Source organism: Wallemia mellicola (genome assembly GCF_000263375.1).
Source record: "Wallemia mellicola CBS 633.66 unplaced genomic scaffold WALSEscaffold_33, whole genome shotgun sequence".
Taxonomy (NCBI): Eukaryota; Fungi; Basidiomycota; class Wallemiomycetes; order Wallemiales; family Wallemiaceae; genus Wallemia; species Wallemia mellicola.
Window position 1 is genome coordinate 43129 of NW_006531990.1, and position 12638 is coordinate 55766.

At 38.9% G+C, this 12638-nt stretch overlaps 7 protein-coding genes and 1 non-coding gene across 8 annotated transcripts; 3 read left to right on the plus strand and 5 right to left on the minus strand.

Annotated features, from left to right (window-relative positions):
* Positions 1 to 49: 49 nt before the first annotated feature.
* On the minus strand, positions 50 to 1488 carry WALSEDRAFT_41687 (26S proteasome subunit P45). Its single transcript, XM_006960709.1, has 2 exons — positions 1190 to 1488; positions 50 to 1142 (listed from the first exon to the last, which is right to left on the minus strand). Exons 1-2 carry the CDS (start codon positions 1335 to 1337, stop codon positions 85 to 87), a joined length of 1206 nt encoding a protein of 401 aa, XP_006960771.1. The 5' UTR covers positions 1338 to 1488; the 3' UTR covers positions 50 to 84.
* A 48-nt stretch (positions 1489 to 1536) lies between these two features.
* WALSEDRAFT_61595 (ALG3 family protein) lies at positions 1537 to 3049 on the minus strand. The gene is made up of 7 exons (XM_006960710.1): positions 2913 to 3049; positions 2765 to 2867; positions 2571 to 2718; positions 1954 to 2527; positions 1832 to 1907; positions 1727 to 1786; positions 1537 to 1679 (listed from the first exon to the last, which is right to left on the minus strand). Exons 1-7 carry the CDS (start codon positions 3043 to 3045, stop codon positions 1562 to 1564), a joined length of 1212 nt encoding a protein of 403 aa, XP_006960772.1. The 5' UTR covers positions 3046 to 3049; the 3' UTR covers positions 1537 to 1561.
* Positions 3050 to 3121: 72 nt separating this feature from the next.
* On the minus strand, positions 3122 to 5959 carry WALSEDRAFT_61596 (glycoside hydrolase). The gene is made up of 3 exons (XM_006960711.1): positions 4942 to 5959; positions 4695 to 4897; positions 3122 to 4646 (listed from the first exon to the last, which is right to left on the minus strand). The coding sequence occupies exons 1-3, from the start codon at positions 5196 to 5198 to the stop codon at positions 3148 to 3150; spliced, it is 1959 nt and encodes a 652-aa protein (XP_006960773.1). The 5' UTR covers positions 5199 to 5959; the 3' UTR covers positions 3122 to 3147.
* On the plus strand, positions 5084 to 5959 carry WALSEDRAFT_61597 (hypothetical protein). Its single transcript, XM_006960712.1, has one exon. It carries the CDS (start codon positions 5515 to 5517, stop codon positions 5914 to 5916), a length of 402 nt encoding a protein of 133 aa, XP_006960774.1. The 5' UTR covers positions 5084 to 5514; the 3' UTR covers positions 5917 to 5959.
* On the plus strand, positions 5960 to 9671 carry WALSEDRAFT_61598 (OPT-domain-containing protein). Its single transcript, XM_006960713.1, has 3 exons — positions 5960 to 6915; positions 6965 to 8471; positions 8519 to 9671. The coding sequence occupies exons 1-3, from the start codon at positions 5995 to 5997 to the stop codon at positions 8689 to 8691; spliced, it is 2601 nt and encodes an 866-aa protein (XP_006960775.1). The 5' UTR covers positions 5960 to 5994; the 3' UTR covers positions 8692 to 9671.
* On the minus strand, positions 8580 to 9745 carry WALSEDRAFT_61599 (hypothetical protein). The gene is made up of 2 exons (XM_006960714.1): positions 9511 to 9745; positions 8580 to 9464 (listed from the first exon to the last, which is right to left on the minus strand). The coding sequence occupies exons 1-2, from the start codon at positions 9607 to 9609 to the stop codon at positions 8925 to 8927; spliced, it is 639 nt and encodes a 212-aa protein (XP_006960776.1). The 5' UTR covers positions 9610 to 9745; the 3' UTR covers positions 8580 to 8924.
* A 367-nt stretch (positions 9746 to 10112) lies between these two features.
* On the plus strand, positions 10113 to 11876 carry WALSEDRAFT_61600 (26S proteasome subunit P45). The gene is made up of 4 exons (XM_006960715.1): positions 10113 to 10249; positions 10309 to 10404; positions 10454 to 10498; positions 10546 to 11876. The coding sequence occupies exons 2-4, from the start codon at positions 10402 to 10404 to the stop codon at positions 11815 to 11817; spliced, it is 1320 nt and encodes a 439-aa protein (XP_006960777.1). The 5' UTR covers positions 10113 to 10249; positions 10309 to 10401; the 3' UTR covers positions 11818 to 11876.
* A 106-nt stretch (positions 11877 to 11982) lies between these two features.
* WALSEDRAFT_t103 lies at positions 11983 to 12089 on the minus strand. The gene has a single exon. It is a non-coding gene; the product is annotated as a tRNA-Ala (tRNA).
* Positions 12090 to 12638: the final 549 nt, after the last annotated feature.

The following is a 12638-nucleotide window of genomic DNA, read 5'->3' on the forward strand; positions in this document are numbered from 1 at the left end:
AAACTTGGAAGAGACGTCATCGAAATAACCGTCTCTGATCAAACAAAAGTAAAATTTAAATTTATTTATTTATTTCAAAACAACTTAAGTGAACAACTTGTTTGAAGATGTGTTAGTTTCAGCAGCTCTCTTCAATACCTTCGAAACAGCCAATTCAAAGTCTTCATTACTGACGTGTTGACGGCGTTCTCTCAAAGCATACATACCAGCTTCAGTACAGATACCTTTAACTTCTGCACCAGAGCAGTTACCCATTTTCTCTGCGAGTGATTTAAAGTCAATTCCACGCTGTAAAGACATCTTTCTTGAGTGGATCTTAAGGATAGAAATTCTAGCTTCTGGACCTGGAGGAGGGAATTCAATCTTCCTATCAATTCTACCTGGTCTTAATAATGCACTATCCAAAATGTCTATACGGTTAGTTGCCATAATAACTTTAATATTCTTTGATGATTCGAATCCATCCAATTGATTAAGTAATTCTAACATTGTTCTTTGTACTTCAGAGTCACCACCGCCTGAACCTGATTCACCTCTTGATGAACCAATTGAATCAATTTCATCCATGAAAATAATTGAAGGTGCATGATCTCTAGCCATAACGAAAAGTTCTCTAACCATTCTTGAACCCTCACCAATATATTTTTGTACTAACTCAGAACCAGACACTCTAATGAAAGCGCAATCTGTGTGATGAGCTACAGCTCTAGCCAAGAGCGTTTTACCTGTACCAGGTGGACCGTATAAAAGTACACCTTTAGGTTGAGCAATACCGAGACTCTCGAACAATTCTGGGTGTTTAACTGGTAATTCAATAACTTCCTTAATTTCCTTAATTTGCTTGTCCAAACCACCGACGTTCTCATAAGTTGAATCAGGGACTTTCTCAACCATCATTAGACTAACGAGTGGGTCAACTTTGTTTGGTAATATCTTGTGTAAGGTGTAGGAATCTGATCTAAGTGCAACTCTCAATGAAGGCTTCAAATCGTCTATCTTGATATCTTGTGCGAAATCTACGATAAATTTACCTTCTGGTTGTACTTTAACTAATACTTTTGTTTTGCCCATAACTTTTACGACTTCACCAACGTAACTGCCTGGTTCTTGAAGTAATTGTAATTCCTCTCTAAGTAACCGCACTAAGAAGTTCATTTAGTAATAGTACATATGATAATGTAACACTCACCTTTGGTATTCAAAGCATTTCGTTGTGCTTCCAATCTACGAAGGTTTTGCGTACGAGCATGTATAGCTAATTCTGCTTCTTCAATCTTAGACGTATAATAATTCTGTATGCCACCAGCTGGCTTTACTTCTGTCGTTGCCGCCGTCATGATGGTCGTTACCTATCAAGCCTTTGATGACGCGTAAGCTCAGCTTGTGTTAATTTAGAATGAGAGATATGTATTTATCTTGTAATATTATTATTCACAGTGTTTCATTTATATATATCTTACGTATTACCTCTCCCTCAGTATGCCGCCTTTGGCTCATCTCTGGCATTGCTAGAATAACAGATTTACTAATATGTACAAAATGCACGTATACTACAAAATTCTTATGAGTACGCCTGTCCAGCTAATAGTAGCACGTTAGATGCGAGTAATACACTGCTACTGATATCCGTAGATGGGAATACATTCCACGCATATTCAATTGCCACACAAAGTGCTATCCTTGGGCGAAAATCAATAAAAAAAAAGGTTATATTAATATCACTCACTTAAAAACCAACGGATATCGCGTAGTATATGCTAAAAAAGGTATCTGGTGCGCATACCACCTGAATTAGGATTAGTGAGACAATATTATAACGGGTAATCCCCACGAATAGAATTGGTAGTGCAATGATCTTGCACAGATGATTCCTATCAAATTACAGGTGAAAACAATCTGACTAATCTCTGGTTATTTCGTTAACAAATATCTCCGTGGTGCATTTGAAATTACCTTTTGCATTCAAGAGTCGAGCAGTAGGACGCCTTGATGGGTATTTAAGGGTGTGTTTGATTACTTCGAGAGCAGTCACGCCATCTCTAGGCAACCACTTAAACAAAGCGAACGAAAGGAGTAATACGGCGTGTACACCTAACAAACTCCAAGCAAAGCTTTTACTAAAAAATATGTCCTCCCTAATGAATCTCCAGTTGACAGTCCATTTAAACAGAAATTGACGTCCTAAATTGAATGCTCTACTGACGTATGCTTTACTATCTGTACGCAAAAATGGACGCGCTAACAGTACTTGGATAGTAAGCATGTTTATCCCCAGCCTGAGGCAACCGAATAAGCCACTTTGAAGTGTATATATCAGTGCATATGCTGGTAAGAATAGTAAGACGTTCATTTTGACTCCAACTGCCAAACTGAAAAGTACAGCGGATAGAAGATGTCTTCTATAAATAAGAGCTAACAAAGAAGCGTAGAATATACACATTCCAATCCCGTCATTGAATAATCTGAGTACGTAGATACTATGTAAGCGTTTAGATAGTGCCAATAAAGGTAATATGTATGGAGGTATCTATTGAAGGTTAAATTGAGATAAGTATACTAATAATTCTTACAGCTTCGGTCTTGCAGTAGATACCCAAAATCAAGGTTAGCGTCAGAAGATAGATACCAGTGAATATGTATTGTGCTAGTTCGATATCCGTACCAGCGTTTGTTAGGTGGTATAATGCTGTATAGGAGTATACATGAGCTGCTGGATATCTAAAATATTTCGGTTAGCTTCTTTACAAGAGATTGGAATACCAACACTAATGGACCAGTATCGCCTTCTATTTGATCGTAATGAGTGATACTCCCCTCTCTGAACATTTTAACTTGTTGCATATACGCTTTCCAGTCGATTTCTGTATCTATTCCCTCATCAATAGTGATCTACTCTGAAACTGTCTACTAACAGGGTACATATTTGACGATAAGAGGCGTGAGTATCGATTCTAGTGCAATTACACCAGCGCATGCTAAACCCAGTCCTTTATTTGTGAAAATTGTTTCCCACATCCATTTCCTAGCTTTATCAAAAGATGACATTAACGATAATAAAAGAATGTGTATGTATTAAAAAGGGTTTTACAATAAATAACAAAAAATTCTTATTAAAAAAGTAAATCTAATCCGTTTTATTATTCGAAACTAAAAAAACATACTAAGTACTTCTGCTTCTGCGTCTTGTAAACCGCGTCCAAAATGATCAGAGTAGGTTTGTATGTTCTCATTCAAGAGTTCATTGTTTTCAATTAAACGTCTAACATTTGAACTAATCCATTGACCGGTGAATCCAACTTTAGAGAGGTTAAAAGCTGCAAATTTTCTGGCAAGACCGAAACCATCACTATAGCCTCTAACTCTAGCTGAAGCTTCTGACATAATAGCAGGATCATTATTTGCAGCAGCTCCGTAAGATGATGTAGATTGCAATGTCTCAATAAATGTAGCAGGATCGATCATATTGTTCAGCATTGGCTTTGCTTGAGATGCGCCATTGTTGATGGCCAAACGCGCACTGTCGCTATCTGCCTCTTCTGCTGACTTGGTTTGATTGAAATCTTCAAATTGAGTTTCTTCAGTTTGCCAGATACCACCGTTGTGTTTGTACCATGCATCAAAGTGATCATCATCATCGTGTCCATATCCATTACCGTGCTCGTGTGGTCTATCACGACGGTAGACTGGTGCCGCACCCAAACCAAACCATGAGGAGAAGGTACCTGCCAAATCTCCAAGGATTGTGTCGATATCTGGTAACTCTAACTGTTTGATTTCATCCGTTTCTTGCGCATTGATATGTGGTGGGTTGTCTGGACCAAATGCTGAAAATGTTGCAGGTAAGGCATCTCCAACTGAACGGAGGAAACACCAGTTAGGGTTCTGGTCACAATCTTCAGTCTTGTATGACCAGAAGTAGTAACCAGCGCTGACATTTCTATAGACCGCTTCTTGAGAACTGCAGAACCACCAGCGGGAGTTGGCTGGATCATCTTCACCTGCGAGTGACTCAGCGGTGAGAGCGCAAGACCATTCACCTATGACCAAGTTGCGACGTGCGACGGCTGATTCCTTCTCCAAACCCATCCTTACTGGTCCGTTGACATGCTGACCATGTAACCAAGCAGGAGTGTGAGCATCCTCATCTGTGTAAACAAAGTATGAGTGATGATCTTCAACAACGAAATCGGATCTGCCTGCGACATAACCTGCGTATCTGCCCAAATCAAAGGCGTCGTGTATGTATAATGGGAAGTCTTCTGCGCCTGGTACAGCTCTCATGGCTCCCAACCATCTATCGTAAATTGCTTCAAGCCATTCAGTGCCGTATTGGGGTTCATTGATGAGTTGTATACCGACCATGTTATTAACATAGGCGAGCTGTTCGGTGAGGTAAACGAGAACATCTTCTGTACGTTGAAGATTGAACTCATCGGCGAACAAACCAACTCTTGTGTCTGATGTACCTGAAATGTGTTGACCGTTTGCTGATCCTGGTGCACCGTGAAGGTCGAGAAGTACACCAATGTTATAAAGAGATGCCCAGTGGATAGCTCTTCTAATTCTTGACCATTGACCACCGTAGACCTCACCCAGACCATCAAAATCGGTTCCCCAGAGGAATTGATTTCCAACACCCCAATAACCTTGGTAAATCAATTAGAATAACAGTGAAGAGCAAAGCATAAACTCACCAATTGGGATTCTTACAGTATTTATACCAATTTCGGATAACCATCTGAAATCATCCTCTGTAATAAAAGTATCCCAATGTCTTTCGAGCACTTGGCGAGCGTTTTGCATACCATTCCATCCTCTTGCAATATCCAATTCTGAAGCTTGCAGCCCAGCTGCACATTTGAAGATGGAGGGTACCATCCATTTCTCAGCGACGAACCTTTTTCATGTTAGTGAAACAAATTGTTTAACAAAAAGACGTACCAACTACCCAAATTTACTGATTGTTGTTGACGATATCTGAATATCTCAGCCAGTGAGGGATCAAATTCATCAAATTCGGGCCATTCAACACCGACCCAGTAGGGTTCATAGATTGTGCATTCATCGCGACCTTCAATGTGAGTTTGACGAGTTAATTTATCTTGAAGGTGTTTATCCACTAGCTCTTGTTGCCGTGGTGTAGGTACCGCAAATGATAGGCCAGCTAAAGTTGAGAGTAATAAAGAGCGTAGAAGCATTGTTTTCTTGAGACCTGCTCTGTATATTTAAAATTAAAAGATTAGAATTTACTTGATGATTATTTATCAAGAAAACATCGAATCTAGTTTAATTTGTTTTTATACCTTCCGTATTTAGAAGGTAATGTGAAAATTTTTTGACTCAATTTTAATACGCGGATGCGGAGTTTACTAAAGTCGTCAACGGATTTTATCAGAAAGTGAAACCTTATGTGGAGAACACTAATTGGGTGACGATAGCCTTACATTGATGAACTTGCGTCAGAACCTTCAACCAACCAACCAACCAACCAGATAATACGTGGAACATAGCACAATGTCAGAAGCATTTCCTTCAACTAAAACAATCCAAGAAGATGGATTGGAAGCTAGCTTGGAAATATATCAAGATAGACTAATGGTTATAATCACGGAAATCGGCAGAGTTAGCTCGTTGATACAGGTTGATATTTCAGATAAGGAAGAGAGTAACGAACTAATAGAGAATATCTACTACGAACCATCAATACACAGCAACTTGCTCAATCTACTGGGACAGTATAGCAATCAGGAGCAGCTGGTATCTAATACTATAGCTACCTTGTTTTTGAAAGGGAGTAAAGTATCACCATCTCTACCGTTCACAAGCTGCGTCGTTGGATTGGGATTGAATGTAAAGGAAGAGATGACAAGAGAGAGGTTAATAAAGATACTGGCATTGTGTACGAAATTAATGTAATTTTATTTATTTATGAAATAGCGAGAAATGTCCCTAACTGCCCTTCAAATTCCAATCTCTGTAACTGACGACGAGGAGATGTCTACACGACGCAGACCATTTACAGCGAGATCGTCCAGTAGCTTGAATAGTAATATACCTAGATCTATCAGATCATCCATCAATGAACAAGGTGGTTTACCAGAGGATGTCTACGCTGATAGTTATACAGACGATGATGATGAATCCTCAGACGCAGACGTATTCGCATTCGGTCCACCTTCCACGGCAAATGGTAACCGCGGTCAATTCCCTAGCTCAGAAGCGAGCTCTATCAACCAACCCCCGCTTAGTAACTTCGATGAGAAGTATCTAAGCCCACACGACGATATTCTCCGTCCACCCTCATCAGAACCTATATACGCAGCAGATCGTGTAAAGAGGTGGTCAAATATAGATAGCGATGACCTTTATCAACATTCTCCTACACATCAATTCCCTCCTACTCAGACACTTGATAAGCTCGAATTAGAGTACGAAGAAGACAGCCCTTATCCCGAAGTAAGAGCTAGCGTTTCAAATACAGACGACCCAGATATACCTACTTTAACTCTCAGAGTTTGGCTTATCGGTGGTATCTTCTGCGCCATTGCTGCTGCAGTAAACACTGTTTTCAATTTCAGACTACCTGCACCAACAATCACTCCAATTGTTATTCAACTTATCACCTATCCAGCTGGTAAATTCTTAGCTTACATCCTCCCTATGGATTTGTATACCATGCCACGCTGGCTCGGCGGCAAATCGTTCACTTTGAATCCAGGTCCATTCAATATTAAGGAACACACGCTAATAACAATTATGGCAAACGTTAGTGTAAGCCCCGCTTATGCAATGAATGTAACTGTCGTTACTGAAATGTTTTACGGTCACAAACTTGGTGCTGGTTTTGATATTTTATTATTCGTCAGTTCTCAATGTATCGGCTTCGGATTAGCTGGTTTCTGTAGGCGATTCGTTGTAAGTGAATTGAGTCAAAAGCATCTTCCTATTTTTACTTACTCACTAGGTTTGGCCTGCTTCTCTTTTATGGCCGCAGTGTTTGGTTGTATGTACTTTACTCAACACACTTCATGCCGAAGATGATGAAAATGATGGTTCAATTTCTAGATTTAAATTCTTTATCATTGCTGGTGTTTCTGCCGCAATTTGGTATTTCGTACCTGGGTTTTTATTTAAAGCGCTCAGTTGGTTCAGTTGGATATGTTGGATTTGGCCACGTTCACCAACAGTTAATCAACTTTTCGGTGTGTTTACTGGCTTAGGTATGGGCGGAATGACCTTTGATTGGTCACAAGTTACTTATATCGGTTCACCATTAGTAATGCCTTGGTGGGCCGAATGTAATGTAGCAATCGGATTTTTTGCATTATATTGGCTAGTAGTACCAATTTTATATTACACTAACGCGAAATTCTTTAATTATCTACCAATTTCCGATTCATCTCCTTATGATCGATATGGAAACGCTTATAATATTTCAAGGATTTTATCAGAAGACAACGAGTTTAACGCGACAGCTTATGAAGATTATAGTCCGCTTTATTTATCTGCTACTTATTCAATGGTTTATTTACTTGGATATGCTGTCGCTACTGCAATCTTAGTCCATACTATATTATATCATGGTAAATCAATTTGGTATGGTATGCGTAACTTTAAAACCGAAGAGGATGATATACACGCAAAATTAATGAGGCGTTATCCAGATGTACCTCACTGGTGGTATCTCAGTTATATGATTGTCTTTTTGGCATTATCAATCGCAGCTGTTACTGGATTTGATGCACAAATTCCAGTTTGGGGTATATTTGTTGCCTTGCTAATTCCTTTGGTTTATATTCTTCCAGCTTCATTTATTTTTGCGATGACCGGACAAGAGATACCAATCAATTTGGTCAGTGAAGTCATACCAGGATATTTGTTCCCGGGTAAACCAATAGCTAACATGATTTTTAAATGTTATTCAATTCAAACGATGTCTGAAGGGTTATCATTCATTCAAGATGCAAAGTTAGGGCATTACATTAAAATACCACCAAGGGCTACCTTCACAGTTCAAGTCACTGCTACTATTATATCAGCTTTGATTCAAGTTGGCATTAGGGATTGGATGTTTAATTCAATTTCTGATATGTGTAGTGTCAGACAATCTGCCAACTTCACGTGTCCTCAGAATAGGGTTTACTATACAAGTTCAGTGTTGTGGGGTATAATAGGACCAGATAGGATATATGGTAGACATGGTATATACCATTATCAAGTGTATGCACTGATTGCAGGTGCAATCTTACCAATTCCAGTATACTTCTATGTCAAGCGTAAACCAAGGTCTTGGCTGAGGAACTTAAATTGGCCCGTTTTATTAACGGGCCCAACTTATATTCCACCAGCTACTGGTATAAATTATTCAAGTTGGATTGGAATTGGCTTCATTTTCCAATATCTAGTAAGAAGAACTCATTTCGCTTGGTGGTCGAAATACAACTTCATTCTCTCAGCTGCACTCGATTCAGGTATGTTTTGTGATTATCTTGAAGTATTTATAAATAACAAAAAATAGGCACAACACTTGGTATAATTCTAGTATTCCTCATCTTGCAACTACCAAAAGATGGTGGTATAAATATAGATTGGTGGGGTAATACAGTTTTCACTAGAACAGCGGATTACTTCGGAATGCCTTATCGCTCAGCACCCTCAACAGGCTTTGGGGAACCAGTGGTAGCACAATAAAAGTCACTAGCATAAATATAACGTCGCATTTATATTCAATATTGTTGTTGTCATATATTATTATTTCTTTATACATTCTCATATATTGCATACATTACAAGTTGAATTGAACGAAACATGCGTCATTGAAGTGTGTATAATATGTAACAATGCTATTTTGGCGGATGATGATATTAGGGTTTGTGTTGAATCCTTGTTAAGCTTTAAAAGGCTTAACATGTTAACTCCTAATGCTAGCTTCTTGATTTTGATGAGTTTTTATGTCTGGATCTACCCCTCTCATCATCGGGTGCTTTCGATGATCTTCTACCCCTACTTGAAGACCTACTGCTAGTTTTGCTAGAAGTTTTCGTCATTGGTTGGGCATGACCGGGGACTTTAAAACTGTCCATATTGAATACGACAGGTGACTCTGCCTGCTCCTTTTCTTCGTCAACGTCTTCTTCATCGACTTGATCTAGCTCGAAAGGAGCATCAGCATCTAAGTCGAGAGGATCATCATTTAGTGATGATCCCGGTGAAGAATTGTCCCTGCTGCTCTTCCTTAATGGGATGACTCTAGGTGATGGGAATGCAATCGGGGTTGCGGGCGCAGGTGACCATGGTGGACTAGGTGGTAGACTACCTATTATACTATTTGACCTGGCTTTATGCATTGTATTTGCTTGTGGAATAGATTGGCTCATCGATTTTGAAGAGCTTGTCGTCGGCCTGACATTTGGTGATAACATAAGTAAAGATTCTGCAGCAGACATCCTCCTTTCTTCAGTATGCTATTGAGTGTAAGCGTATATGATATAGAAGAACAAGCAGACTTACTTTGTTAATGTTGTCAAAGTTGTTCGTCGACTGTGTCGACAATGCTACAACAGCGTCTGATCTCCTACTCGACCATTCAGGCAGTTTAAACATTGTCATAGTATAACTTAAAGAAATTTTCGGCTTCTAATTACTATAAAGAAATTTGACCAACGTGTTGTCAATCGATGATGCAAAACTTGCGTTATTAGTTATTAATAATTGTTGTTCAAACTGATAGTTGTTTTGAAAGAAGTTTAATGACTAAGAATTCCTGATTAAGTGTATCCCATGAACAGTCATTCAGGTACAAATTTCAATTTGTGGAATGCAGGATTGCGGAGTGACCGTTTGTTGCTTTATATGGTAAGGAGACTATGTACTTAAGCTACGTATTTAGTATTATTTGGTATTGCTTGACGGCCATTGCTCCACAAATTTGGTTATCGCTCCAAATTTTATGACCTAAATGGACACATTTGTCACTATGAACGGATAATTGCTCCACTGCACAGAAATAATGCATAGTGCATATTCTTCTTGCTGCGGCTCAGATTTACAAGATTTCGATTGACTCCACAATGCATAACCGTACTCCCCCCATTCTTTAGATAGCTGTTCATCCGGATTCGTCATTGAGATAAGTGTAAAACACCGACCCTGTCAACGCACATGTCTTATGATATAGATCATATTACATTGTAGATCACTATACGTCTAATATGTCGATCGATATCTATGACTATTGATTCAGAATTTTAGTAAGCTGTTATAATACAGTGGCATTAATATAAAACAATCATTCATAACGTATTTTAGTCTATTTTGTATTTTTTTATTTTGCTCTTCTTCCAACTTCAGAGTGGCCGCGTCATATTACAACTCTGACTTAAACCACTCATACATAATAATATGGTGAATAAATAATATATGAAGCGATATACAGAATCTGACATATTCATAGGGTCAACAACAATCTCAACCAAACAAAAAGCAGCAAGGTGACAAGGTTAGCTTTTTACTAGTCGATTATCAGAATACTTAACAATTTGATAGGATAAACAACAAAAGCGTTGGGAACCACCTGTACCTACAAGAACAGGAAAGAAAGCAAAGAGAGGTCCTTCTGCAGTTACCAAATTACCTACCGTCAATCCAACGACGAGATGTAGATTACGTTTATTAAAGCAAGAGAGAATAAAGGATTATCTTCTCTTAGAGGAAGAATTTATTAGAAACCAAGCTATACTCAAACCAAACGCGTCAGAAGATGACCCTCACTCTGAAGAGCGTAGTAAATTAGATGAATTACGTGGTTTACCAATTGCTATCGGTACTTTAGAGGAGATTATTGATGATGAGCATGCTATAATTACAACAGCAACCGGTCCAGAGCAATACGTTATGATCTTGTCTTTCGTCGATAAGGACCTCTTAGAACCTGGCTGTTCAGTACTTTTACATAATAAGAATATGGCTGTTATTGGTGTTTTATCAGATGATCAGGACCCTACAGTCAGTGTCATGAAATTAGATAAAGCGCCACAAGAATCTTACGCAGATATTGGTGGTCTGGATCAACAAATACAGGAAATTAAGGAAGCAGTAGAATTACCGCTCACTCATCCTGAATTGTATGAAGAAATGGGTATCAAACCACCAAAAGGTGTCATCTTATACGGCCAACCTGGTACCGGTAAGACTTTACTCGTTAAAGCAGTTGCGCATCAGACTTCTGCAACCTTCTTACGTATTGTTGGTTCAGAATTGATTCAAAAATACCTTGGTGATGGTCCAAAATTGGTTAGAGAGTTATTCAAGGTAGCAGAGGAGAATTCGCCTGCTATTGTTTTCATTGACGAAATTGATGCCGTTGGTACAAAGAGATATGACAGTCAATCAGGTGGTGAAAGGGAAATTCAAAGAACTATGTTAGAATTACTTAATCAATTAGACGGTTTCGATACAAGAGGTGATGTCAAAGTTATTATGGCAACAAACAAGATTGAAACTTTGGATCCTGCACTTATTAGACCAGGTAGAATTGATAGAAAGATTGAATTCCCATTGCCTGATATCAAAACTAAACGTCATATCTTCAAGTTGCACACATCAAGAATGAACTTGAGTGAAGATGTTAACCTTGAAGAATATGTTATGGCAAAGGATGAACTTTCAGGTGCTGACATTAAAGCTGTTGCAACTGAAGCAGGTTTATTAGCACTCAGAGAAAGACGAATGAGAGTTACAAAGAAGGACTTTGATAGTGCAAGAGAACGTATACTTTATCAAAAACAAGATAGCGGTCCAGCTGGTTTATACTTGTAGAGTTCTTATTGATATGATTATTTCATTGTAAATTATTGTTAACGATATGTGGAATGTGGTAAACTGATTAGAGTTGGATGGTGTATTTTTTATCAAATAAACAAATAAAATTACTTATCATTACTAAAAGGAAATTAGTGTGCAGCAAAAAGATGTGCAAAAAGTTGGAGCAGCCCGGAATTGAACCGGGATCGGAAAGAAACAACAAGTCACTTCGCTGTGAAGGAAAGAACTATGCAAGCCTTCAATGATAACCATTACACTACTGCCCCAGTTGATAGAGTTTAATGTACGCCTAGTTGGTATCTAAAAATTTGGGCACTTGATTTTTTTTCCATATATCTGGGTGATGGTGTAGATGGACGATCATCATCGAAAATCGGCCGATTTGCCGGAGGGGCATAAAAACCCTCCCAGTGAATCCGCAAGCGCCGAATTCACAGGTGAGCACTTTTTAAACGATATATCGTTCGATTTCGGTGCTGCTGACGCGCGAGGAAATCTCGACGCGTCGCAACACGGGAGGAGACAGAGTCAAAGACTCAATACTAATTTAAATGAGAGACGCAGAACCGCTAATGAAAATTACGGAGCGCGTAGTTTTGATATACTTTCGTTAGCTGAGCATCTCACCGATGTGATGACGCAAACCGTCGGGAAGTTAAAAGGTGAGTTAGAAAGCACATTCAAAAAGTGCATACGTGAAGAGCAGGACAAACACGACAAATCTCTCAAGGAGATGTCCCACAGATTCGAGCAGCAGTTACACGAATTAAGGGAGCAAAGGGTAACACCTAATTACTTGCCTGCAGCACCCACGT